Source organism: Oscarella lobularis, chromosome 1 (assembly GCF_947507565.1).
Source record: "Oscarella lobularis chromosome 1, ooOscLobu1.1, whole genome shotgun sequence".
In the NCBI taxonomy this organism is placed as follows: Eukaryota; Metazoa; Porifera; class Homoscleromorpha; order Homosclerophorida; family Oscarellidae; genus Oscarella; species Oscarella lobularis.
The window spans coordinates 2,176,632-2,202,381 of NC_089175.1; the positions used below are offsets into that span (position 1 = coordinate 2,176,632).

Sequence of the window (25,750 nt, forward strand, 5' to 3'; positions counted from 1 at the left end):
TAGAGAATAACGAAAAAGTTCACAGACGATCAACCGGGCGATGTTCGAAGTCGCGAGGAAGACATAAAATGGTTTCGACGCCTATTGAAGTGTATTCTATCATCAAAACAACCTACATGACCTCTTAAATGCAGTTGTACGGTGTTCAGAAACGAAGAAAAACGCCGTTTTAAAATGGGCGTGGTGGCAGCGCGCGTTAGTGCACAACCCCCCCTGATGCAGACAGCAGGTACTAGGTAGCGTGCGTCGTATGCAGTGTCAACGGCAGTCAACGGCACTGTCAACAGCAGAGCGCAATTTTACCTCTCCTGTAGTACGTTTGCCTTGTATTACGATAACTGCATGATACTGTTCAGAGTCATCTTCTCATTGAACGATTAGGTTGCTACTAAACGGCACTACCACAGTCCAGCACATCAACTACGGAGGCAACAAATTTGTCGCCAAAAACGCTTTCTGCATGGCCTCTCGCATTTGAAAAAATAAGAGCCTTGCACAAAATAAAGACAGTTGCCTCAGCGCCCTTTCGAATCAGCCACCGATCAAGCATATCTATTGATTGATGATGTAACTTCCCAAGGTGTTCATCTTTAATGCCTTTAATTTCAGGCGTTGAAAACGAAAGCTTGCGTGCAACGTCTTCCCAGATTGGTGATATCAGCTTTGCCAATTCATTGCACTGTTCTTGCGTCACTTTATTCTTTCCTGTTGAAAGGAGAAATTTGAAGAGCAACGTCTAAAAAGACAAAGCAACGCATACCTGCGGATTCTACTGGCATGCTCTCGTAGCCGTCTGAGTCCGTTCGGTGTTCTCCCGAGGCGTTCAGACCTGCAAGACTGTAAATATTTCGGCCTTCACTACTTCTATATCTCTCCCGAAAACCAGATGAACCGTTCCCACTGCTAGGGTTCGTATTAAGACTCGAAGCGTCAGGATTCCCTGTCCAAGACACGATCTTCGTCTCGCTCAAAGGATTTATCTCTACTATGACTGTGTCTACTGGTGTTTTAGAAGAATCAGTTTTGTAAGCGATAATGTTAAATAATAACATCATAACGTCAGGATCGACGCTGGAGGCCACTTTTGTTACGAGAAAACTCTTTGTTGGCCCAAGATACGATTCTCTAGGACACTTCATAACAGTATTCTTGTCCTCAACCGTAAAAGTGGCCGTTGCTGAAGCTTTCCATTCGCCCACGCTTTCTAACGCAATTTCCATGTTATTCCAAGACTCATTCCACGTAATGAAAGACGTTGTCAAGAAGCCCTTGCTGTTCTCTTGCACATGATAATTCTTGAGGGCGCGAAGAATGTCCGGGTGAGTGCATGACAGCGCTATAGTAACGCCAAATTTAGAATCACTTCCTCTATTGCGAAATACAGACAAAGCAACTTTGCATGGACCTTCCGACCAACTGCAGAGATTGCAAAATGACAACGCTTGAATTTCCAAAAACTCCTCTCTAAGAAAATAATTCATTTTCAAATAGGTTGCTTTTGCACGAGTTTCGCTTAGCCCGCCAACATAGTTGAAAGAAGTTTCAGATCTGAATTTCTCCGAATAGAACATATGAAGTTTTGAATCAAAACCCCAGCCACCAGCAACGTGATAGGAGCTTCGTATCAGTACGGGACAATCAAATTTTATGCCATGCGGCAATAACTCTAGTAAACTAAGAAAACGGCCTTTGACTGGTTCTGATGAAATAAAAAGAGAAGCCGTTATTGTCACGTGCTCTTCTTGCAAAGAGTCACGTGAAAATTCAATTGAAATGTCATAATTCGCCAAATGTATACGTCCTCCATTTGATTTACTAATTTCATTAGAAGCCGATTCTTCTAATTGAAAATTGAGCTTTTTCGAATCAACAAGCAATTCGAAGGTGCCGCAGGAATAAGAAGCGTAACTAATAGCAAAAGGACTCTGATCAACCAAGGCCAAGGCTTCCTTCGTAACAGCCAAGGCTTCGCGGGGAGCCAAGATTTCCTTCGCCGCGTCGTTCCTCCACAGTTCCTCATAGATTTCTAAGACAACGGCCTCCCTGGCAGTGACATCCAACTGGAGAGGTGCCCGACGCCCACGGCGCCCCCTGAGAAATATTAGGATTGACAAAGTGAGCACAATAACCGTTATGGCTGAGGCGGTAGTGCAAATTGAAATAAAAGTTGATTGGCTGATACCAAAACTTTCTAAAGAAACACTTGCAGTTACCAGGCTGATTGGTATATCTTTTAGTACAACATACCCTCAGTAGGCAAGGGGGAATTTGCATGCGTAGGATGGGCAGCGCTACTCGTGTAGAACGTTGGCGTAATAAGGACGCCTGTTGATAAAGCAGTAGGAGACGAATCTGTTGTTTAAAAAAGAGCTCACTATTTTAACGCCACTAACGTTAAATTATTAATAATACCTTCAAGAACAGTGACAAAAAAGCTGTTGGAATAAACATTGTCACCGACGACGATTCTGAACGTGTACAGCCCGCTATCGGTTTTCTTTGCACCATACAGGCGATATGTGAAGTTTTTTACAACTTTCAGCGTTGTCCGAGTTCGCTGACGCAGCGTTGTCTCGCCGCGTTTCCAGACAAAGTTCACTGCGACGTTGCACATAGAACAGTACAAAAGATACGAAAAGGTTGCAATCTCCTCTTCAAACAATGTGACATTATTCTGTATATATCCAAACGATACAGAATCTATAATCGTAATTAGAGACGTCGCTTCGCTATATATACTGCAGTTAGTACCTTTCCAACACAGGCGCGTCGTCGCTTCCAAGTTTGAATCACAGTGCGAAGCCAATCTCGAGCAATACTGTTCGCTTTTAATTAGAGTATGCAGAACGAATTCAGAGGGAGAAACCCGTAAGAAGTCTCTGCTAATAAACTTTCCTTGTGGCGTATCAATAACGGAAGCTCTCTCCAGTAGGAGAGGGCATCGTTGAAGCGGCGTGGAGAGACAGACTGGAATGTACGTCGATTTGTCAGACGAAAGGTAAATTTGTCCCTTCAAATTACGAAAAACGGTTGAAGAATCTAAGACACTAGCTTATGAATACGCAGATGATTGCATTGGCCACTCACCTAAGTGCAGAAAACTAAAAGTTTGACGACAGAAAGAGAAAATGGGCGTGCTCTCTGAAACCTTTCCCACAGCTGTAACTTGAACCAAATAATTCATGCAGAAGGCAGGGCGAGGAAGCGCAATGGTGGTTGATTCCAACGGCGAGCGACTAAACGCTGGCTTCCAAGTTGTTCTGCTGACGAATCTTTTTGAGCCATTTGTGAAACTCTGATAGTAGGAAATCGTATAGAAGCGCGTTTGTTCTCTTTCACGTTCATGATACATTGGATTTTCAGACGTTATATGCGACCACACGTGAGCTAATCCATGACCTTCTAGCGACTGGTAACAAGCCAATAGCAAAGGAGCGCGAGGAAGAGCTATAAATGAATGATACAAATTTTCATTAATAAAGGCCCCATATGACTTACACTTTACGACGAGAGTAAAATAGAACTCCAGCGCGGCAGTTTCAGTTCCAGACGGCCACAAGAAAACCGAATAATTGCCGGCATCGCTTTGCGTTATATTGGACAATTTCAAAAATGACCCCCGTTTTCCTTCGTTAAGTTCGTTTGTGAGATGGGTGTCGTTTTGTAAAACGTTTTGCTGAAACACCCACCACGCCGTCACTGAACCAGGATACTTGAACCATATTCGAAATGTTTTGCTGCTTCCTTTATAAACATAGAAACGATTGTTTGGCCCTTTGTCCCGATTATATATCACTTCCAGAGAATGATTTCCTGTCCATCACAATGGCAATCAGGATAGCCAAAGCGGTTACAATTAAAACAACAATCTCACCAACGGTGACAGCCTTTTGTTTTTGTGAAAGGCACGAACCAACGTCGACACACGAGAGGGTCAAGGCTACTAAGACAATGACGCCCTAATAAAATAAAAGTAATTTGCATTTCCCAGGGGAATATACACGTCATCACTCCTTAGGGCGTTCCCTCTAAAGGTCAATCAGAAGTACGTAGTTGGCCACCTTCTTCAAAAACGTTTTCCAAAGAAATTTTAGCTGTCTGTACAGACTCTATACTGCGCGCCGTGCGGCTTTAAAGAGGCACTATTATTTTATAGATTATTAAACGCCTCAACGGCTATTCGGGGTAATATCTAGCTTGCGCAACGAGCCAACAACGTACTGGTAACGGTGCTGTTAATTAAACAACTCACGCTGGTGTCATTTCCTAGACGAGAGCTCCTCATGTTCTGTTATGACGCAGAGAGCATGTGACGACCACATGTTGGTGTGTTAATTAGAAACCGTAGGGAAAATCCCCTCCCTGTTTTCATTGACTCAACAGAAATAGTTATGCTGCAGATTAAGACATTTCCTATACCACTGCAGCACTAGAGTACTGTCGTGTAGCTGCTTTGAACGCTGCTTTTACTAGACTTTAAGCCTCTAAGGCTCTTGTAGGACGGACTCCTGAACGAATTACCTTTTATGCAAAGCTATGATCTAAAGGGGTCATCCCACGCTAAACTCATTGCTGGTCCGATAGTGCTCAGTTTCAAGAAACGCCTATCATATACGATAGTCAACGCACCAGCAAATTGAGACACACTTTCCAGTGTGCGTTCTGCTGAAACTTCTTCGGCTATTGCTAATAGCGGGGCCAGCCACACAGTCAAATATTTTATCATATAAGTTCTCTGCTAATCCTTCAGCTAACACGCTTTCCAGCACAACTTCCACGAGACCCTCCAATATTATATTGAGTCCGATTTCTGCACGAGTCTCCAAAAAATATTCCCCAATCTCTTCATCGATCACTTCCCGGACAATCTCCCCACTCACATCCCCGATATATTCTCCACATAAAATCTCATAAACCCCATTGGAGGGATCCCCTCCACAGCCATATATGCCCTAAATCATATCATCCATTGCAAGGGAGACGACATCAGGTAAAATCATTGCCACTCCTTCGCACAAATAATCCTCACATACAAGTTCAGCTGTGAGCACCAGAGGGTCCTCGGGATCCAATCCACCGTGAGACTTTCTCTCAGTCAAGACCTCTATAAGTAAAGTTGGTATTGCCTCGTGAGACAAAAAGGCGTCGATCATTTCGTTCACTAGCTCGTATGCAGCTTGTTTCTTCGCCAAGAAAATGACGTATCGAATGTTTCGACGAACTCGGTGGCCTCGATAGTGCTTCTGTATTATTAGAGCTGCTTGACGACGACTGAGTTCTCTCTTGAAAAAGGTCACTCGAGGTCGAATGTGACGCTGAGGAATCTGTGTCGTGAAGTGAGGAGCGTTTCTAGGCCCGTGAACGTCGTCTTGATGATGCCAGGGAAGAACTGGTATAAAAGGGTAGGAAACTTGGTAGGGTAACGTTGGGATTAGGTGCTGTGGCGCTGGATAAGGGTTTTCTCTAGGTGGAATTGACGGTATGACTCGGTATCGGCTTAGAGATTGCGTCTGTCGCTCGAATAGTGGCGTGTACGAAAGTCTTGGCAATACTTGAGGCTTTTTCTCGTCGGAGACGGGTACTGATAGCCTGCGAGCAAGTGCATCTGATGAAGATGAAGATGAAGCATGAAGCATCGCGGGATCGGACGGCGTTCGTGGACTGGAAGTGCTGTCCATAACGTGCGTGGAATGACGTCAATGAGACAAGGCGGGCTTTTTGACGTTCAAAAAAAGGCATAAACTGGTACACAAAATTAAACTAATTAAAGCAAAGTGTTGACAAAGTTCTTCATCAAAGGTTTGCTAAACTTCCAGCACAGGGGGATTGATTAGGGACTTGACAAATTTGTCTCCAAAGACGCTTTCTGCGTGGTCTCTTGCTTTAGAATTAATAAGAGCTCTGCACAAAATAAAGACAGTTCCCTCAGAGCCTTCTTGATCCAGCCACTGATGAAGCATTTCATTTGATTGATTGAACAGATTTTTAGAGTGTTTATCTTCAATGTTGTCAATAACCGGCTCTGAAAATGAGAGCTCGCGTGCAACGCTTTTCCACTTTTGTGATATCAGCGGTGCCAACTTATTGCATTGTTCTCGCGTCACTTTAGGATTCTTTCCTATTGAAAGAAGTCTGAATAAAAACCTCTAATTAAATAAACAAAGCAATTCATACCTGGAGATTCTACTGGCATGCTATCGTAGCCGTCTGAGTCCGCTCTAAGCGCTCCCGAGGTGTTTAGGCAGCCACTGGGAAAAATCCCGCTGTTTCGGCCTTCACTACTGCTGTAGCTAATTCCGGTCCGAGAGTTACCCGAACTGTTTCCACTACTAGGACTTGAATAAACACTTACAGTGTCAGGATCCCAAGGCACGACCTTTGTAGCGCTTGAAAAATTTGTCTCTACTATTATTTGTCCTATGTCCACCCATGTAGTCAAATCGGGTTTGTAAGCGCTCATGTTAAATTGTAACGTAGTCATTCCTGCATTAGCTGAGTCGATGTCAGAGGCTTTTCTTAAAAGAAAACCCTGTGTTGGTCCAAGAAACGATCCTCTGGGACGCTTCATTACAGTATTCCTGTCTTCGACTGTAAAAGCGGCCTTTCCTGACGCTTTCCATTCGTCATCACATTCTAATGCAATTTCCACTTTACTCCAAGACTCTTCCCACGTACGGAAAGATGTCTTCAAAAAGAAGCCCTCGTTGTTCTCCTTCACATGATAAATCTTGAGGGCGCGAAGAATGTCCGGGTGAGCGCACGACAGCGCTATTGTGACGCCGAATTTTGAAGCACTGCCACTACTGCGAAATACGGAGAAGGCGACGTTGTATAGACCTTCTGGCCAACTGCAAAGTTCGCAGAATGACAATGCTTGAATTTCTAAGAACTCTTCTCTAAGAAAATACTTCATACCCAAAAAGGTCGCTTCGGCTTTCGTTTCGCTCAGCTCGCCAACATAGTCTAAAGCCGTGTCAGATCTGAATTTCTTCGAATAGAACATGTGAAGTTTTGAATCAACGCTACGGCTGCCAGCAACGTGATAGGAGCTCCGTATTAGTACGGGACGATCAAACATTATGCCGTGTGGCAGCAGCTCCAGTAGACTAACGAAACGGCCTTTGACTGGTTCTGATGAAATGAAAAGAGAAGCCGTTATTATCACATGCTCTTCTTGCAAAGCGTCGGGCGGAATTTCAATCAAAATGTCGTAATTTGTCAAATGTATACGTCCTCCTTTAGATTTACTAGTTTCGCTAGAAGTCGACTCTTCTAATTTGAAACATAGCTTTGTCGAGTCAACAAACAATTCGAAGGTGCCGCAGGAATGAGAAGCGTACCTAATAGCAAACGGACTTGAATCAGCCAAGGCCAAAGCCTGCCTCGTATCATCCAAGACTTCCCTCGCATCCTGACAGATTTTAACGACGGACTGATCCTCGACAGCGACGTCCAATCCCTCCGATTGCTCCGCGCGGGGTGGCTCTAATATTGTCAAACCGCTATTTTTCAAACGCTTTTGTACATATATTGCGATGAAAAAAAGGAGGACGATGATGGTGATGATGACACAGGCCAGTAGTACATGTAATACGTGTATAGAGCTTTCTAAAGCCAAAGGAGCACTTACGGTTACAAGAGTAGTAGACCCGGTTGTATCTATTTTTATATCTATGGTTGTATCAACAGAACGTGTCAAATGGGTGGGGCTACTCGTTGACGTGATAACGAAGTCTGTTGATGATAAAGCAGTAGTAGACGAATCTGTTGTTTAGAAGAAAAACGCTCACTATTTTGACGTCACTAACGCTTATATTATTACCTCTAAGAACAGTGACAAAAAAACTGTTGGAATAAACTTTGTCACCGACGACGATTCTGAACGTGTACGGCCCGCTATCGGTTTTCTTTGCACCAAACAGGCGATATGTGAAGTTTTTTATGACGCTAAGCGTTGTCCAGGTTTGCGGACGCAGCGTTGTCTCGCCGCGCTTCCAGACAAAGTTCACTGTGACGTTCCACGTAGAACAGTACAAAACATATGAAAAGGTTGCATTCTTCCCTTCAAACAATGTCAAATTATTCTGCTTGTATACAAATGTTACAGATTCTATACAAAAAATATTGAAATTGGAGAAATCACTTCACGTTTTAATGTAAAACCTTTCCAGCACAGGCGCGTCATCGCGTCTACGTTTGAATCACAGTGCCAAGCCACTCTCGAGCAATACTGATCTATATATAGAGGATCAAAATCGAATTCAGAGAGAGAAACCCGTAAGAAGTGTCTGCTAATAAATTTCGTTTGCGGCGTATCAATAATGGAAGCTCTCTCCACTAGGAGGGGACACGGCTTCGTTAGTGTGGAAAGACAGACTTGAACGTACATCGAGTCATAGACTGGCGAAAGGTAAAGTTGTCCCTTCAAATTGCGAAAAACAGTTGAAGAATCTAAGACACGTGTCAATATCAATACTAATAAATGATCGTTCCGTCCACTCACCAAAGCGCATAAAACTTCCTCGATGACACAAAGAGGAAATGGGCGTGCTCACTGAAGCTTTTCCCACAGCTGTAACTTGAACCGAATAATTCACGCAGAAGCCAGGACGAGAAAGAGCAATGGTGGTTGGTTCCAGAGAAAACGTTGGTTCCCAAGTCGATTTGCTGACAAACCTTTTTGAGCCGTTTGTGAAACTCTGATAGTAGGAAATCGTATAGAAACGTGTTCGTTCTCTTTGACGGTTAAAATCGGCGGCTTTTAGATTCGTCCTCACGGAGGCGACGTTAGGTCCATGCATGACATGGAAACATACCAATGATGAAGGTGGGCGAGGAGGCACTAGAAATGACCGATATACGTTCCATAGTGTATCCCTTAATTAACTAATTAAGCCCCACATATCTCTATGACTTACACTTCACAACAAGAGTAAATTCGATTTCTAGCGCAGCAACTCTAGCTCCAGACGGTCGCAAGTAGACAAAATATTTTCCGGCATCACTATGCGTTACATTAGACAATTTCAAAAAAGACGCCTGTCTTCCTTTGTTCGCAAGATGGGTGTTGTTTTGTAAAATGTGTCGATGAAACACCCACCACGCCGTCGCAGGCCCCTGATATTTGAACCACATTCGAAACGTTTTGCTGCCTCCTTTGGTGACATAAACTGGTCCCTTGTAATATATCACTTCCAAAACATGACCCCCTGTGCCCGCGGTAACATGACTAAGCAAAATGGCGACCCATTACTATACTCTCACCGGCTTCCTTCTTGATGACGGTCTTCTGTCGTTGTGAAACGGACGAGCCGACGAGAAGAGCCAAGATCAAAAGCCAAAGAGAGAAGCAGTGGCAAGCCTACGTACAAAATAACAGAAGACAGCTAAGTTGGGTACGCGCGCCGCCGGCTAATGCGTCATGTGCGTGCGTCTTTTGCTCGCAAAAGCATCAAACTGTACATGTAGACTCACCACACATTGCGAACGACGTGGAAAACCAGGCATTTCCACTGAAAGGCACGCTAACCGGTAAAACTGGTACAATTATTCAAATGACCTTAAATCGAATTAACAGTGAACGTCTAATTAATGTCGTCCACCCGACTACTATTATACCGAAGAAGTGGCGTCAAATTTCGGTAACTGAAAAGTCGTATAGTGACGTCTGATCATTTGTTTTAAACTGTTACTAATAATACTGTTACTAGAGGCAATCAATAAGCACAGAGGTCCGTTCATCCAGGCCTCTACGTACGTCACATGCACAGTGTAAAAGACGCTTCGAGTTCAGCAGCAACATCCTCCACCTTCCACAGTCTGTGGATCATGAAGCCTTACGATGGGCAGGCTTCTGGCCTTGTCAAGAGATTCCAACGTTGTCACCACGTGACCGATGCTGCATCGATCATGATAACTGTGGTGGCACATTTCATTGATGAGACGAATTTCACCCGGACTGGCATATTGAAGCGTCATCAATGAACATGCAGAACTCACTCTGGAGCCTCGAAAATCGTGATAAAGCTGACCTAGACAATACGTTGACCCGCGATAACTAGCAAACATCACGACGGCTTCTGACCCTCCCATCATGTGCATAGGAGCCTCGATGATACAGGCAAAAACCAGACCGAGCGAAAAGATGTCGCACTCGCGTAAATAATGACCGTCGAACACTTCAGGAGCCATAAAAACGCGTGTACCCCCCACCGTCGTCATATAGGAGTCGAATGAGACATCCTGACTTCCTTGAATACCCTCATTGATGTCCCAGACCGCTTTCGCCAAGCCGACGTCGGCAATCTTCAGCACGCCGTCGCCGTCAATGAGTATGTTGTCCGGTTTCAAATCGCGATGCGCCACACCTCGTCCGTGAATGAACCGAATTCCCAAGGAAAGCTGGCGACACCACCGGAGCCTCTTCTCGTGATCCGGTCGATACTTGAGCAGATGGTCACCAAGACTACCGCCCGGGCAATAGCGAGTGACGATGCCGGCTCCGCGACCGCGAGGAAACCTGAAATTGTAGTAATGGATGAAGCCAATGACGTAGGGATTTCTCAGCTTGCTCAACGTCTTCGCCTCTTCCGCGGCGCCCTTCAAACCGCGTAGGCTTGAGAAAAGCGAAAGGTTGCTTCGAGTCGTCTTCACCGACATGACTTTAATCGCCACTTCGGCGCCATCGCAATCCGTCGCCTTGTAAACAACGCCGAACGCCCCGCGACCCAGCTCGCGTTGAAGCTGATAGCGCCCGTTTTCGGTGGCGTGCGATTGGGCTTCTATTTTGGAGAGGTATGTGAGTCCGTTGAGTCCATAAGCCATGACAGTTGCGCTCGCTGAAAATCGTTTTTAGGGATAGGCCGGGGAGTGTAGAGAAAGACTGTGTCTCAGCGCACATCTAAACATTCCTGGTGAGCATTGTATCAACAGAAAAACGCCCAGAGTCCCCTGGCCCTGTGCCTGTTTACATTACCTAGATAGCCTTCAGAGTGCTTCTGTATTATTAGTAGAGCTGCTTGACGTCGATTGGAGAAGTTCTCTTTCGAAAAGGTCACTCAATAGGTCTCTGTGTCGTGAAGTGAGAAATGCTCATTACAAATGTCTTTGCTATAAATTTACTCTGGTCGAGACGCTAGTTCCATGCTCATCAATGCTGCAGATTTCGGTTCGTAAGTGCGACATTCTGCTAAAAATGAATTGATTAATTAATTTATATTCATATTCACAATTTCCCTACTGGGACTGGAGAAAGAGAGCGGATTTAGGCAGACGGGCGAGCCGCATTGCTTTGTTAGCTGATAATAATAGCGTCGAACCGAATTCTCGAGGCATCTGTGTCCGTCGTGGAAGTGAGGAGCGTTTCTAGGCTCGTGAAGGGCCGCGTTGAGTTTCGATACGATAGATTTCCTCTTTCGTCTTGCTCTCTTCGTAGTTCTGCGCGTATTCGTAGGCGAAACACGATGTCGGACAGCTCGTCGGACATCTTAATTCGATCGACGTGCGCTACTAAAACCTCAAAAGTCCGATAAAAATCAAATGAATCCTACATTCTCTTTGCGCCGTTCCAGGCCAGAATATCTTTCGATATCGTTTTCACGACTCGATCGAAACGCTGTAGACGCGTAGCACTTTCCAATTTGCCGCTGCGCGCTTGATTTCACGTCGTTCTTATTCCCTTTGTCCTTTCCTGACTCGTCGGAGTCGTTCTCTCGTTGTTCGAGCTTCGCGTAGACCACGAGGTTCTTCTCGATCCGCCATCTTGAAGTTGTCGCGTTGTTTCTGATGCGCGGATATCTTATGCAATCAATAGTCAAAACCGGTTTGAAAACCGGTTTGCGTTTGACGCCTCTATGTTTCCAACCAATGAGAGCGTTAGGTAAGCCCACGTGACCCCAACGGACCAATGAGCGCGCTGGGCGGAGCTACACCGTTCAAAAGCGAAGCGCACACCGATTTCCTCTCAGTTGCGGCTGAGGGTGGATGCGTCGCGGTTCGCTGCGTCTCGTTCTTGATCGGACCGGCAGGGGGAAGACATAAGGCAAGTTCTGGGTTGTTGTTTCAGCGTAGCCCACAGATAATCCGTGCCGGAGCCCGTAGGCAGGGCGAAGGGGGGCTTCGGCCTCGGTTTACGCACTGGACGGAATAGTCGCCAATGTCTTATTGTTGCCTAACAAGTACGGCCCGCGCTAGGCTCGAGCGGGCACGACTTGGAGGGGGTGTCGCAAGCGGTCTGGTTGCCGGCACTTTTCTCACCAAAGGCGCGATTAGACGGAGGATGACTTGGTTCAGGAAACCTCGACTTAGACATTGCACTGCCTTCCCTGTCGACTCTACAAGGTCGGCCTGATCTCCACTTCCGCAAGGCCCGGTTCTTCCCAGGAAGACATACCGAAGGCTTTGGTACCAACGAGCCGGGGGACGCGGTATTAGGGGCCGCTTCTCGTCCAGGCGGTACTGATCGGAGTGGCCGAGGACCCGCAACTCGCCCGAAACTTTTTGGAAGGGGGTCATCGCTTGCGAAGACTTCCCTGGGCTACGAACGCGTCCAAACCTCCCCGTGGTGTAGCCTGGGTAACGCGAATATGGACGCAACATCAAAAGGTACGTACACGGGTTTATCGACAGAAACTAAGGTTACTTTTTTAGATGGAAAGAAGATTGAAGGACAACATGATTGACTAGATAGCGATTTTGCTTTGATAGTGTGTATTTATGCTTGTCTTTTTGTAATTTGCGAATAAATTGTGAAATGGAGAACGTCGTTTTTGAGTTTCATTGCACGCCGTGGCCGTACGATCGATGGGAACTGGCTACTTGTATTTATAATATAGAATAATCTAGATAGACGCTTTGATAGTACGACAGTCATTTTCTAGTTAAACCTCAAGCACATCGACAGGGGATTTCACTAGCAATGTCACTAGTTTGTCTCCAAACACGCTTTCTGCGTGATCTCTTGCTTTTGAAGCTATGAGTGCCTTGCACAAAATAGAGACGGTTGCCTCAGACCCTTCGCGATCCAGCCACTGGTGGAGCATTTCAAGTGATTCATCAGCTGGGTTCTGAGGGTGTCCAACTTTAATGCTGTTAATATCCTGCTCTGAAAACGAGAGCTTGCGTGCAACGTCCTGCCAATTTTTTGATATCAGCTTTGCCAAAGCATTACACTGATCTCTCGTCACTTTGTCACACTCCTTTTCTATTAATCAATCAAAACAAAAGTTTAAAATTCTAATTGAACAGGGAAGGGCTACGAATACCTGCAGACTTTATTGACGGAACCCTCCTCCTCTCGTAGTCGTCTCTAAAACCTGGAATACTTCTGTTGCTATACAAGCTATCACGAGATCCAGCCGAAAAGTTTCCACTGCTCGAACTAGCATGAGAATGAACGCTCAAAGTGTCACTGTCAGGATGCCAAGGCACAATGTTCGTAGTACTTGAGGTGTCTATCTCCAAGATAATTTGACTTACATCCACCGCTGCAGAAGGATCAGTTGCGGTGTAAGCGTTTACATTGAATTGTAGTGTCGAAATTCCTGCCTCAATGTCGGAGACTTTAGTTAGAACAAAGCCCTTCGTTGGCCCAAGATACAAGTCTGCAGGACGCTTCATAACGGTATTCCTGGCTTCGATCGTAAAAGTGGTCTTTCCCGACGCTCTCCACTCGTCTTCGCCTTCAAGTACAACTTCCACCCTTTTCCAAGACTCGTCCCACGTACAGACAGACGACGTCAAAAACGACTCGTTGTTCTCCTTCACGTGAAAACTCTTGAGTTTTCGAAGAACGTCCGGATGGGCGCACGACAACGCTACGGTCATGCCAAACTTCGAATTATTTACTAGGTAGCGTGCGTCGTATGCAGCGACGTCGCAATTCTACCTCCGGCTCGTATTACTATAACTGCATTGTATTTCAGAGTCATCCTCTCATTGAACGATTAGGTTGCTACTAAACGGCACTACCACAGTCCAGCACATCAACTACGGAGGCAACAAATTTGTCGCCAAAAACGCTTTCTGCGTGGCCTCTCGCATTTGAAAAAAAAAGGGCCTTGCACAAAGTAAAGACAGTTGCCTCAGCGCCGTTTCGAATCAGCCACCGATCAAGCATTTCTATTGATTGATGATCTAAGTTCCCAAGGTGTTCATCTTTAATGCCTTTAATTTCCTGCGTTGGAAACGAAAGCTTGCGTGCAACGTCTTTCCAGATTGGTGATATCATCGTTGCCAATTTATTGCACTGTTCTTGCGTCACTTTATTCTTTCCTGTTGAAAGGAGACATTTGAAGAGTAACGTCTAAAAAGACAAAGCAACGCATACCTGCGGAATCTACTGGCATGCTCTCGTAGCCGTCTGAGTCCGTTCGGTGTTCTCCCGAGGCGTTCAGACCTACAAGACTGTCGATGTTTCGGCCTTCACCACTTCTGCAGCTAAATCTCTCCCGAGAACCTGACGAACCGTTTCCACTGCTAGGGCTTGAATAAAGGCTCGAAGTGTCAGAATCCCCGGTCCAAGTCACGATCTTCGTATCGCTCAAAGGATTTATGTCTACTATGATTTGTGTCATTGTGACCGGTGCAGTCAAATCAGTTTCGTAAGCGTTAATGTTAAATTGTATACTCGTGACGTCTGCATTGACGTTCGAGGCCACTTTAGTTAGAAGAAAATTACTTGTTGGCCCAAGAAACGATTCTCTGGGGCACTTCATAACAGTATTCTTGTCCTCAACCGTAAAAGTGGCCGTTGCTGAAGCTTTCCATTCGTCATCGCTTTGTAATGCAATTTCCATTTTACTCCAAGACTTATTCCACGTAATGAAAGACGTCGTCAAGAAGCCCTTGCTGTTCTCTTGCACATGATAATTCTTGAGGTTGCGAAGAATCTCCGGGTGAGCGCATGACAGCGCTATAGTAACGCCAAATTTCGAATCACTGCCTCTATTGCGAAATACAGAAAAAGCAACTTTGCACGGACCCTCTGACCAACTGCAGAGATTGCAGAATGACAATGCTTGAATTTCTAAAAACTTCTCTCCAAAAAAATAATCCATTTTCAAATAGCTTGCTTTTACACTACTTTCACTTAGCTCGCCAACATAGTTGAAAAAAGTTTCAGATCTGAATTTCTCCGAATAGAACATGTGAAGTTTTGAATCAACACTACGGCTGCCAGCAACGTGATAGGAGCTCCGTATCACTACGGGAAGATCAAATTTTATTCCATGTGGTAGTAACTCTAGTAAGCTAAGGAAACGGCCTTTGACTGGTTCTGATGAAATAAACAGAGAAGCCGTTATTGTCACATGCTCTTCTTGCAAAGAGTCACGTGGAAATTCAATTGAAATGTCATAATTCGCCAAATGTATACGTCCTCCTTTAGATTTACTAATTTCGTTAGAAGCCGACTCTTCTAATTTGAAACTTAGCATTGTCGAATCAACAAACAATTCAAAGGTGCCGCAGGAATGAGAAGCGTACCTAATAGCAAACGGGCTCGGAGTCCATAATTCTTCTGCCTCACACTGAAGCTCATCGCATTCTACAGGTAAATTTGTTTTGGGTGTCGTCAAACCGCAACTTTTATGACAAAACCGAGGCTGGTATTTCCGTACAATGACAATAGTGACTGCTATCATGATGGCGGCGGTGATGGTGCCGCCCGCTATGATCCATGTACTGCTAACTTGTGAAGAAACACTTCTGGGACCAATCTCAGAAGCCCAGATGGAATTTTCAGCAGCATTGCTACTATATGAAGTTGGTGATCCTGAACGAGTAAAATAGGTGACGAATAGGCTTGGCACTATTGGGCGTGTAAATGCTGAAAGAGTAGCCGTCTCGCTTGGACGAGTTTCGAATGAGGAAGGCCCGGGCGAGCTACTGTCGACGCTACTCGTGTAGGACGGTGACTTGAGGAAGTCTGATAAAGCAGTAGGGGACGAATCTGTTCAGAGAAGAGTTCAATATTTTGACGCCACTTAACGTTTATATTTATTACCTCCAAGAACAGTGACAAAAAAACTGTTGGAATAAACAGTGTCACCGACGACGATGCTGAACGTGTAAAGACCACTATCGGTTTTCTTTGCGTTGTACAGGTGATATTTAAAGTTTCTTACAATGTTTAGCTTAATCCCTGTTCGCCGAAGCAGCTCTGTCTCGCCTCGCTTCCAAACAAAGCTCACTGTGACTTTGCACTTAGAACAGTACAAACGACATAAAAACGTTGTAGTATTTCCTTCAAACAAAGTCAAATTATTTTGCCGATATAGAAATGTTGCAGATTCTAGACAAAAAATCGTCATTAGAGACGTCACTGCGCGTTGTATATAAACGTACCTTTCCAACACAGGCGCTTCGTCACATCTCTGCTTGAATCACAGTGCGAAGCAAATTTCGAGCAATAGCGATTGCTTGTCAATACAGTATTTGGAACGAATTCAAGGGGAGAAATCCGTAAGAAGTCTCTGCTAGTAAACTTCTCTTGCGGTGTATCAATAACGGAAGCTTCTTCCAGTAGGAGTGGGCAATGTTGAAGAGACGTCGCCGGCGTGGTAAGACAGACTGGAACGTACGTCAATCCGTCAAACAAAACGTAAATTTGTCCCTTCAAATTACGAAAAACAGTTGAAAAATCTAAGATATGTATCAATACTACTAAAAGATCATACTGGCCACTTACCCAAGTGCAGGCTATCTCCGATTCGACGACAGGAATAGTAAAAGGGCGATCTCTTTAAAACGCCTCCCCCAGCCGTAATTTTAACAAAAGAACTCACGCAAAAGCCAGGGAAAGGAAGAGAAATGGTGTTTGAATGGATGATGCTTTGGGGTTGCCTAGACAAAACAGAAATAGATTCATCGATAAGCCTTCTTGAGCCGTTTGTGAATCTCAGATAGTAGGACATCGCATAGAAATCTATTCGTTCTCTTTCTTGATAGTAACGTTCTTGTAATACAAACGTCTGCAGGCTGACCAATCCATGACCTTCTGGTGACTGGCTACAATAACCCAGAGGAGGGACTAGAAATGACTGATATAAATTTCAATTTTTGCACAATGCAGCCCGCAATTAATTAAGCCCCGTACGACTTACTTGTCACAATGAGAGTAAATCTGAATTTCCGGGTAGCAACTCCAGCCCCAGACGGTTGCAAGAAAACAAAATACTTTCCAGTATCACTAAGCTTTATATTGGACAACTTCAAAAATGACGCCTGTTTTCCTTTGTTCAAAACATGGGTGCTGTTTTGCAAAATGTGTCGCCCAAAGACCCACCACGCCGTCACAGAACCAGGATATTTGAACCATATTCGAAACGTTTTGTTGCCTCCTTCATAGGCATGAAACCTCCTTCCTTGCCCCTTGTTGTGATCATATATCACTTCCAGACCTCCTATGCCGCCGGGAGCATGACTAAACAAAATGGCGAGCCATTACAAAGATCTTACCAGCATCCTCGAAGGTCTTCATGCTTTTCGCGGTCGTCTCGCACGAGGCGACAAGAAGAGCCAAGACCAAAAGCCAAAGAGAGAAGCAGCGGAAAAACTAATAAAAAACACACGAAGTTCTATACACCCGCCTTCTTTACAACATTCCGGCAACAGAGCAATGTAATACGTCCAGTGAGTGTATATATATATATATATATATATATATAAGATGATTTTACTCACAGGAATCACTGCAAATTGCGAACGACGTGGGACAGATAGAGACAGCATTTGAGCCCCGAACTGAAAGGTCGCTGCGAGACGCTCCCAACGCTTCACAAACCGGTAAGACCGGTATAATTAATTATTCAAATCAACACGTGATGGGTCTTAATTCGGATTAACAATGAACCCGTCTAAAGCATTTAAATGTTTGAGTATACTTGCCTTGCTATGACGTACGCTGAAGTTGGAAAGGGTCACGGTGCACGTAATTTGATAATATTCTGGCTGTGAAAAGAAAGCACAGATGGCTTTACTCAGGCATCCTACATGATACTGTATCACTATGAGGAACAAACCTGGACGCTTTATTGATGCTGAAGAGTCATTCAACAAATCTGGTCTATGCGCATTATACTGTCCATCGCAAGAGAGATGACATCACTCCTTGCCCAGGTCCTCAGTCAAGACCTCTATAAGAAAATAAGTATCGCCTCGTGAGACAAAAAGGCGCCAATCATTTCGTTCAATACAGTAGCTCATATGCAGATCAATTGTTTCCAAGTAGATGTCAAACGTTTCGACGAACTCTGTAGCCTCGAAAATAGTGCTTCTGTATTATTAGAGCTGCTTGACGACGACTGAGTTCTCTCTTGAAAAAGGTCACTCGAGGTTGGATGTGACGCTGAGGGCATCTGTGTCGTGAAGTGAGGAGCGTCTCTATAGGCTCGTGAAAGTTGTCTTGATGACGCCAGGGAAGAACTGGTATAAAGAGATGGTAGGGCTATCTACGTTGGGATTGGGTAGGGTAGAGCTGGATGAGGGTTCTCGCTTGATGGAATAGACGGTATGACTTGGTATCGGCTTAGAGATTGCGTCTGTCGCTCGAATGGTGGCGTGTACGAAAGTCTTGGCAGTACTTGAGGCTTTTTCTCGTCGGCGACGGGCTCTGATAGGCTGCGAGCAAGTGCACCTGGTGATGGAAGACGTAGAGAGCAGGAATCGCGACGCGGGTCCATAGCCTAGCGCAGCGCGTCGCAGGGTCCGAATTAGGCCGAATGACGTCAAGTAGGGCAATTTGAAATATTATAGACTACTGACCTCTATCTGACCTCTATATCTGCTTCCAATATGTAAGTATACAGACAACTAATACTAAGTAAGATAACTAAAACCGAAAAGTTGTTACCAGAATCATGACTTAGAGTTGCTAAACGGCACTGCCATAGTCCAGCACATTGGCTATGGACTGAACAAGCGTGCCGCCAAAAACGCTTTCTGCGTGGTTTCTTGCATCTGAAGAAATAAGAGTCTTGCACAAAATGAAAACAGTTGCCTTAGAACCGTTTCGATTCAGCCATCGGTGAAGCATTTCAATTGATTGATCACATAAGTTCTGAGCATATTTTGCTTCAATGCCTTTAATATCCTGCATTGAAAATAAGAGCTTGCGTGCAACGTCTTGCCAGTTTGGTAATATCAGCTTTCCCAAATCATTGCACTGTTCTTGCGTCACTTTAATCGTTCCTGTTGAAAAGAGAAGTAAGTTTAAAGGGTAACATCTAATTAAACAAAGCAATTCATACCTATGGATTCTACTGGCATGCCCTCGTCATCGTCTGAGTCCGCTCTGTGTTCTTTCACGGCTTTCAGACTCGAAGAGAAATCAGCATCCACGAACCAAGTAGCAGTCGAAGGATTGACTATTATTTGATCTACATAAATCGGGGAATCAGTTTTGTAAGCGTTGATGTTAAATTTTAACATCGCGACGCCTGCATCGACGTTGGAGGTCGCTTTAGTCACAAGAAAACTCTTTGTTGGCCCAAGATACGATTTTCTGGAGCATTTCATGACAGTATTCCTGTCCTCAATCATAAAAGTGGCCATTTGTGAAGCTACCCATTTGCCATCGCTTTCCAACGCAATTTCCATTTTACGCCAAGACTCATTCCACCTACTGACAGACATCGTCAAGAAACCCTTGCTGTTCTTCTGCACATGATAATTCTTGATGGCGTCAAGAATTTCCGGCTGAGCGCATGACAGCACTATAAAGACGCCGAATTGTGAATCGCTTCCTTTAGTACAAAATACAGAAAATCCAACCTTGCACAGACCCTCATTCCAAAAGCAGAGATTGCATATTGACAATGCTCGAATTTCCAGAAACTCTTCTCTGAGAAAATAGTCCATTTTCGAATAACTTGCTTTCGCACTAATTTCACTCAACTTGCCAACGTAGTTTAAAAATATGTTTAAAAACATTTCCGATTTCAAATTCTCCGAATAGAAGATGTGAAGCGTCGAACCAAAGTCACGACTACCAGCTACGTGGTAGTAGCTCCGTATCACTACAGGACGATCAAATTTTATGCCGTGCGGCAGTAATTCTAGCAAACTGAGGAAACGACCTTCAACTGGTTCTAATGAAACAAAAATAGAAGCCGAAATTGTAATGTTTATTTCTTGCAAGGCGTCAGGCGGAAATTCAATGATGATGCCCGAATTCGACAGTTCTATTTCTCCACCCTTTGACTTACTAATTTCGTTGGAAGTCGATTCTTCTAATTTGAAACTCAGCTGCTTTGATCCGACAAGCAGTTCAAAAGTGGTGCAGAATTGAAAAACGTATTTCATACTAAACGGAGCTATTGCAGTTGCCGGTGCATGTGTCTTTTCCAGTGATACTGCTCCTGGATGTGTAAACGTCTTTAAGATCCTGCTTAGCTTCACCGGAAGAAGGTTTCCAAGCTGAATTTCAACAAGGTGGTCAATTGAGGAGAGCAACTGCCACAAACTTTCCGGACTAAGAAGGCAGCAGACAAATCTAATAAAATCAGCTGCAGACAGAGTCAAAATGACGTGACAACAGCCATGAATCACTTCAACATTTTGGATGTCAACTTTAATCATACTTTCAAGTTTTTTCTGAATCTGAGTTCTTTGTTTCTCAAATGTCTCTGGCTGCGTTTTTGGAAAAATAATTTTCAAATAACATTCTTCAGCAACTAGCACGTGGTACTGCTCACTGCTTGGTTTCAAAGCAGATACATATTTCTTTACAATAGGATACTTTTTTCCACTACCTTCTGTTGACATAATAAATACATCAATGACGGTGGCAAAGGCTTCGTGGTGCGGTTCATAGTCATCCGCTACAGATGCATCGACAAGGATGACGATGGCGTCACAACTTGAACTCTCAACTAAGGAACGATAGCTGCGTATACAGCACAATCCAATGTTAAGACCTTACCTGACTTTTGACCACTAGAAGAAATTGGTTGTGCAACAGACTGATAGTTTTCTTCGAAAGTCGTCTCGGGGCATTGTGTTTGAAGACCTGTAAGGGGGAGTGTAGGAGGCGGCGCACGACCGAGGCTGTGGCTCTCGTTTGGATAGATCTCAGAGTTTGGCCGCATGTCATTACTACGAACCAGAACATCAAGAAGCGTTTGACCTTGCTCGACCTTTGCTAGCAGGGAGCAAAACGTGTCGAAGCTGCCAGGAGGGCGTCGCGACAACGCATCGACGAGTAGCCATCTCGATACGTCTTCGGGTGAGCTGTAGCGAAGATCCGTCAACGTTTCTCGGTATTGGGCGGGAGAAAGGAGCTCTTTCGCGAGAAGGTGATCAAGCAATTCTTTGGAGCTCTCAAGAAGACGAGAAAAACACTCCACTGCTTTGTGCATAACAGGGTAAACCCGGAGTTGCCAGTTAGGATCGGTCATTGCGACTGAATCTCGACAGCTAGTGGGCGTGAATGCTGCTAGCGCGCATTTTTGGGGACCCCTACAAATGAATTCATTGACGTTGAGCGTGAGTAAGCCATCTAAATGCATCTTGGATATTGTACATGTCTTGATCGCTGTCGCACTGAATATCTAGAACTGGGCCCGGAACTAAAGTGGATGGTTCCCTGCGGTCCCTGCCGGCTGGAAAGAGGTCGAAGGACGCGACCCTATACACTAGGACTTCACGTTCGATTTCATTCGGCTTCGTGACGCAAATGGCCCTGAAAGCTGAGAAACTGAACCATCATCCAGAATGGTTCAACGTTTATAATAAAGTGAGTAGAAAATGAGATATCTGAATTTTGTACTTTAAAATTGTTAATAATTAGGTGCAGATTACTTTTAGCGCGCATGAATGTCAAAGCCGTCAAAGCCTAGAGATCAGCATGACGAAGTTAGTAGTGATCATTTTCTAATTAGTGCTGTTACTCTATTGGGGGAACTACAGATAGAGGCAATCACTTAGCACAGAAGTTCGTTCATCCAGCCCTTTACATGCGTATCTCACATGTACAGTGTATCTGGGGGATATACAGCAAAAGACACTTCAAGTTCAGCAGCAACATCCTCCACCTTCCACAGTCTGTGGATCATGAAGCCTTACGACGGGCAGGCTTCTGGCCTTGTCAAGAGATTCCAACATTGTCACCACGTGACCAATGCTGCATCGATCATGGTAACTGTGGTGGCACATTTCATTGATGAGATGAATTTCACCTTGAGTGGCATACTGAAGCGCCATCAATGAACACGCAGAACTCGCTCTGGAGCCTCGAAAATCGTGATAAAGCTGACCTAGGCAATATGTTGACCCGCGATAACTAGCAAACATCAGGACGGCTTCTGACCCTTCCATCATCTGCGTAGGAGCCTCGATGATACAGGCAAAAACCAGACCGAGAGAAAAGATGTCGCACTCGCGTAAATAACGACCGTCGAACACTTCAGGAGCCATAAAAACGCGTGTACCCCCCACCGTCGTCATATAGGAGTCGAATGAGATATCCCGACTTCCTTGAATACCCTCATTGATGTCCCAGACCGCTTTCGCCAAGCCGACGTCGGCAATCTTCAGCACGCCGTCGCCGTCGATGAGTATGTTGTCCGGTTTCAAATCGCGATGCGCCACACCTCGTCCGTGAATGAACCGAATTCCCAAGGAAAGCTGACGACACCACCGGAGCCTCTTCTCGTGGTCCGGTCAATCTTTCAGCAGATAGTCACCGAGACTACCCCCGGGGCAATAGCGAGTGACGATGCCGGCTCCGCGACCGCGAGGAAACCTGAAATTGTAGTATGGATGAAGCCAATGACGTAGGGATTTCTCAGCTTGCTCAACGTCTTCGCCTCTTCCGCGGCGCCCTTCAAACCGCGTAGGCTTGAGAAAAGCGAAAGGTTGCTTCGAGTCGTCTTCACCGACATGACTTTAATCGCCACTTCGGCGCCATCGCAATCCGTCGCCTTGTAAACAACGCCGAACGCCCCGCGACCCAGCTCGCGTTGAAGCTGATAGCGCCCGTTTTCGGTGGCGTGCGATTGGGCTTCTATTTTGGAGAGGTATGTGAGTCCGTTGAGCCCATAAGCCATGACAGTTGCGCTCGCTGAAAATCGTTTTTAGGGATAGGCCGGGGAGTGTAGAGAAAGACTGTGTCTCAGCGCACATCTAAACATTCCTGGTGAGGATTGTATCAACAGAAAAACGCCCAGAGTCCCCTGTGCCTGTTTACATTACCTAGATAGCCTTCAGAGTGCTTCTGTATTATTAGTAGAGCTGCTTGACGTCGATTGGAGAAGTTCTCTTTCGAAAAGGTCACTCAATAGGTCTCTGTGTCGTGAAGTGAGAAATGCTCATTACAAATGTCTTTGCTATAAATTTACTCTGCTCGAGACGCTAGTTCCATGCTCATCAATGCTGCAGATTTCGGTTCGTAAGTGCGACATTCTGCTAAAAATGAATTGATTAATTAATTTATATTCATATTCCCAATTCCCCTACTGGGACTGGAGAAAGAGAGCGAATTCGGGCAGACGGGCCAGCCGCATTTCTTTGTTAGCTGATAATAATAGCGTCGAACCGAATTCTCGAGGCATCTGTGTCCGTCGTGGAAGTGAGGAGCGTTTCTAGGCTCGTGAAGGGCCGCGTTGAGTTTCGATACGATAGATTTCCTCTTTCGTCTTGCTCTCTTCGTAGTTCTTCGCGTATTCGTAGGCGAAACACGATGTCGGACAACTTGTCGGACATCTTCGATCGACGTGCGCTACTAAAACCTCCAAAGTCCGATAAAAATCAAATGAATCATTTCCTACATTCTCTTTGCGCCAAAATAAGAGCGTTCCAGGCCAGAATATCTTTCGATATCGTTTCCACGACTCGATCGAAACGCTGTAGACGCGTAGCACTTTCCAATTTGCCGCTGCGCGCTTGATTTCACGTCGTTCTTATTCCCTTTGTCCTTTCCTGACTCGTCGGAGTCGTTCTCTCGTTGTTCGAGCTTCGCGTAGACCACGAGGTTCTTCTCGATCCGCCATCTTGAAGTTGTCGCGTTGTTTCTGATGCGCGGATATCTTATGCAATCAATAGTCAAAACCGGTTTGAAAACCGGTTTGCGTTTGACGCCCTCTATGTTTCCAACCAATGAGAGCGTTAGGTAAGCCCACGTGACCCCAACGGACCAATGAGCGCGCTGGGCGGAGCTACACCGTTCAAAAGCGAAGCGCACACCGATTTCCTCTCAGTTGCGGCTGAGGGTGGATGCGTCGCGGTTCGCTGCGTCTCGTTCTTGATCGGACCGGCAGGGGGAAGACATAAGGCAAGTTCTGGGTTGTTGTTTCAGCGTAGCCCACGGATAATCCGTGCCGGAGCCCGTAGGCAGGGCGAAGGGGGGCTTCGGCCTCGGTTTACGCACTGGACGGAATAGTCGCCAATGTCTTATTGTTGCCTAACAAGTACGGCCCGCGCTAGGCTCGAGCGGGCACGACTGTACTGTATTTAGTTAAACACAAAGAAAGAACCGACAGAAAGCAGAAAAGAGATAGTGAAGGGGACGGGAATAGACAGGGGAAGGGGGATGCATGCATAGAATCAATATATTAATCAGAGAAAAATCGAATGTCAGTGTCATGAGGACCCAAGCGATCACCCACCGTAGACCCCGGGACGAGAAGTGTTACCTTGCGAAGAAGGATTTGCGCATTCAAGCGCTGCAGGCAAACAGCGAAGCGTCGGCGCCGGTATCGAGCTGCAGCGGGACGGTCGTCGAGAAATTCGATGGACGGGCGACGGACGATCTTTTTGAAGAAGTCGACGGCGACCGGACTCCAACGTCCAAAGACTTCGAACGTCAAAGGCTCGAAGAGATAGCCGAGGGAGGTTGCCTCCGCACGGTATTTCGTCGACTTCTCGGTGTCGCGATAGATGGCCGCTGCTCCGTTGGTGGAATGGCTCTGCGGCAGACAACCCGGCCGTTGAGGGTGGATGATCGAAACGTCGAGAAGTAATTTCTTGCCATCTTGGTAGTCATAGATGCTGATATCGGGCCGCTTGAAGTCACCAAAGTCGCCTTGTCCCTCTAGCTCGCAGTGGTAATTGACGGATCGTAATAGAGAGAGCCACGTATGTTGGATGTGATCGTGGCGACGAGTTTGGCCTCCATCCTTCCGACAGGTCAGCGCGTGGTATCCAGCTTCATCCCAGGTGGTAGAGCAAGTGCAGCAGGGCAGACTGCGGAGCACAGGAATAGACAGACCCAGCCGAAGAGACACTGCCGTTTGAAATTCAGCGTTGGTAAACGACAGATGTCTCGAGGCCGGGATCGCATCTAACCAAGCGCCCGCGTCTGGACCCGCCGCACTCCTCAACCTCGCCTGGGTGAAGCGATTAGCGGACGAGAGCAAACCAGCGTGTTCGGCATCGAGAAGGAGATGAGAGAGGACCCGCTGAAGCTTGAGATGTTTTTCCGAAAGGGTTGCGATTGATGGTATTGCTTCCGCCACAGCTGGAGTAGCCTGAGAGAGGGCGGACAGCGTGTGAGCAACATGGCCGCAGAAAAGGTTGTACGACTTGGAGGGGGTGTCGCAAGCGGTCTGGTTGCCGGCACTTTTCTCACCAAAGGCGCGATTAGACGGAGGATGACTTGGTTCAGGAAACCTCGACTTAGACATTGCACTGCCTTCCCTGTCGACTCTACAAGGTCGGCCTGATCTCCACTTCCGCAAGGCCCGGTTCTTCCCAGGAAGACATACCGAAGGCTTTGGTACCAACGAGCCGGGGGACGCGGTATTAGGGGCCGCTT

At 45.8% G+C, this 25,750-nt stretch overlaps 5 protein-coding genes and 1 long non-coding RNA gene across 13 annotated transcripts; all 6 read right to left on the reverse strand.

Moving 5' to 3' along the window:
- Positions 1–363: 363 nt before the first annotated feature.
- Positions 364–4,947, reverse strand: LOC136187995 (uncharacterized). The gene is made up of 9 exons (XM_065975707.1): positions 4,253–4,947; positions 3,875–3,959; positions 3,499–3,813; positions 3,088–3,447; positions 2,752–3,039; positions 2,413–2,700; positions 2,248–2,352; positions 761–2,191; positions 364–705 (listed from the first exon to the last, which is right to left on the reverse strand). The coding sequence occupies exons 1-9, from the start codon at positions 4,283–4,285 to the stop codon at positions 389–391; spliced, it is 3,222 nt and encodes a 1,073-aa protein (XP_065831779.1). The 5' UTR covers positions 4,286–4,947; the 3' UTR covers positions 364–388.
- A 771-nt stretch (positions 4,948–5,718) lies between these two features.
- LOC136187987 (uncharacterized) lies at positions 5,719–9,523 on the reverse strand. The gene is made up of 8 exons (XM_065975695.1): positions 9,475–9,523; positions 9,265–9,361; positions 8,919–9,209; positions 8,504–8,842; positions 8,164–8,451; positions 7,823–8,110; positions 6,175–7,764; positions 5,719–6,118 (listed from the first exon to the last, which is right to left on the reverse strand). Exons 1-8 carry the CDS (start codon positions 9,505–9,507, stop codon positions 5,805–5,807), a joined length of 3,240 nt encoding a protein of 1,079 aa, XP_065831767.1. The 5' UTR covers positions 9,508–9,523; the 3' UTR covers positions 5,719–5,804.
- Positions 9,524–9,623: 100 nt separating this feature from the next.
- Positions 9,624–11,777, reverse strand: LOC136199923 (serine/threonine-protein kinase 35-like). Of its 4 annotated transcripts, none has more exons than XM_065990233.1 (5): positions 11,550–11,777; positions 11,240–11,485; positions 11,122–11,188; positions 10,976–11,068; positions 9,624–10,900 (listed from the first exon to the last, which is right to left on the reverse strand). In XM_065990233.1, exon 5 carries the CDS (start codon positions 10,822–10,824, stop codon positions 9,790–9,792), a length of 1,035 nt encoding a protein of 344 aa, XP_065846305.1. In that variant the 5' UTR covers positions 10,825–10,900; positions 10,976–11,068; positions 11,122–11,188; positions 11,240–11,485; positions 11,550–11,777; the 3' UTR covers positions 9,624–9,789. The 4 variants fall into 4 exon arrangements, with proteins under 4 accessions (XP_065846305.1, XP_065846308.1, XP_065846306.1 ...); XM_065990236.1 differs by lacking the exon at positions 11,550–11,777 and having other exon boundaries at positions 9,624–10,031; positions 10,085–10,900; positions 11,240–11,522; XM_065990234.1 differs by lacking the exon at positions 11,550–11,777 and having other exon boundaries at positions 11,122–11,185; positions 11,240–11,523.
- A 1,020-nt stretch (positions 11,778–12,797) lies between these two features.
- LOC136185083 (uncharacterized) lies at positions 12,798–18,631 on the reverse strand. Of its 3 annotated transcripts, XM_065972143.1 has the most exons (12): positions 18,195–18,631; positions 18,021–18,134; positions 17,883–17,949; positions 17,683–17,828; positions 17,458–17,554; positions 17,103–17,402; positions 16,688–17,029; positions 16,345–16,641; positions 16,004–16,291; positions 14,327–15,949; positions 13,263–14,271; positions 12,798–13,201 (listed from the first exon to the last, which is right to left on the reverse strand). In XM_065972143.1, exons 4-11 carry the CDS (start codon positions 17,728–17,730, stop codon positions 13,955–13,957), a joined length of 3,312 nt encoding a protein of 1,103 aa, XP_065828215.1. In that variant the 5' UTR covers positions 17,731–17,828; positions 17,883–17,949; positions 18,021–18,134; positions 18,195–18,631; the 3' UTR covers positions 12,798–13,201; positions 13,263–13,954. The 3 variants fall into 3 exon arrangements, with proteins under 3 accessions (XP_065828215.1, XP_065828224.1, XP_065828232.1); XM_065972152.1 differs by having other exon boundaries at positions 18,021–18,631; XM_065972160.1 differs by lacking the exons at positions 17,458–17,554; positions 17,683–17,828; positions 17,883–17,949; positions 18,021–18,134; positions 18,195–18,631 and having other exon boundaries at positions 16,688–17,039; positions 17,103–17,133.
- Positions 18,632–18,808: 177 nt separating this feature from the next.
- LOC136189007 (uncharacterized) lies at positions 18,809–21,404 on the reverse strand. The gene is made up of 3 exons (XM_065976853.1): positions 20,921–21,404; positions 19,248–20,870; positions 18,809–19,188 (listed from the first exon to the last, which is right to left on the reverse strand). Exons 1-3 carry the CDS (start codon positions 21,393–21,395, stop codon positions 18,872–18,874), a joined length of 2,415 nt encoding a protein of 804 aa, XP_065832925.1. The 5' UTR covers positions 21,396–21,404; the 3' UTR covers positions 18,809–18,871.
- Positions 21,405–21,835: 431 nt separating this feature from the next.
- LOC136199912 (uncharacterized) lies at positions 21,836–24,005 on the reverse strand. Of its 3 annotated transcripts, none has more exons than XR_010673248.1 (5): positions 23,766–24,005; positions 23,455–23,716; positions 23,337–23,403; positions 23,191–23,283; positions 21,836–23,131 (listed from the first exon to the last, which is right to left on the reverse strand). It is a non-coding gene; the product is annotated as an uncharacterized lncRNA (long non-coding RNA). The 3 variants fall into 3 exon arrangements; XR_010673247.1 differs by having other exon boundaries at positions 21,840–23,121; positions 23,337–23,400; XR_010673246.1 differs by having other exon boundaries at positions 21,841–23,121.
- Positions 24,006–25,750: the final 1,745 nt, after the last annotated feature.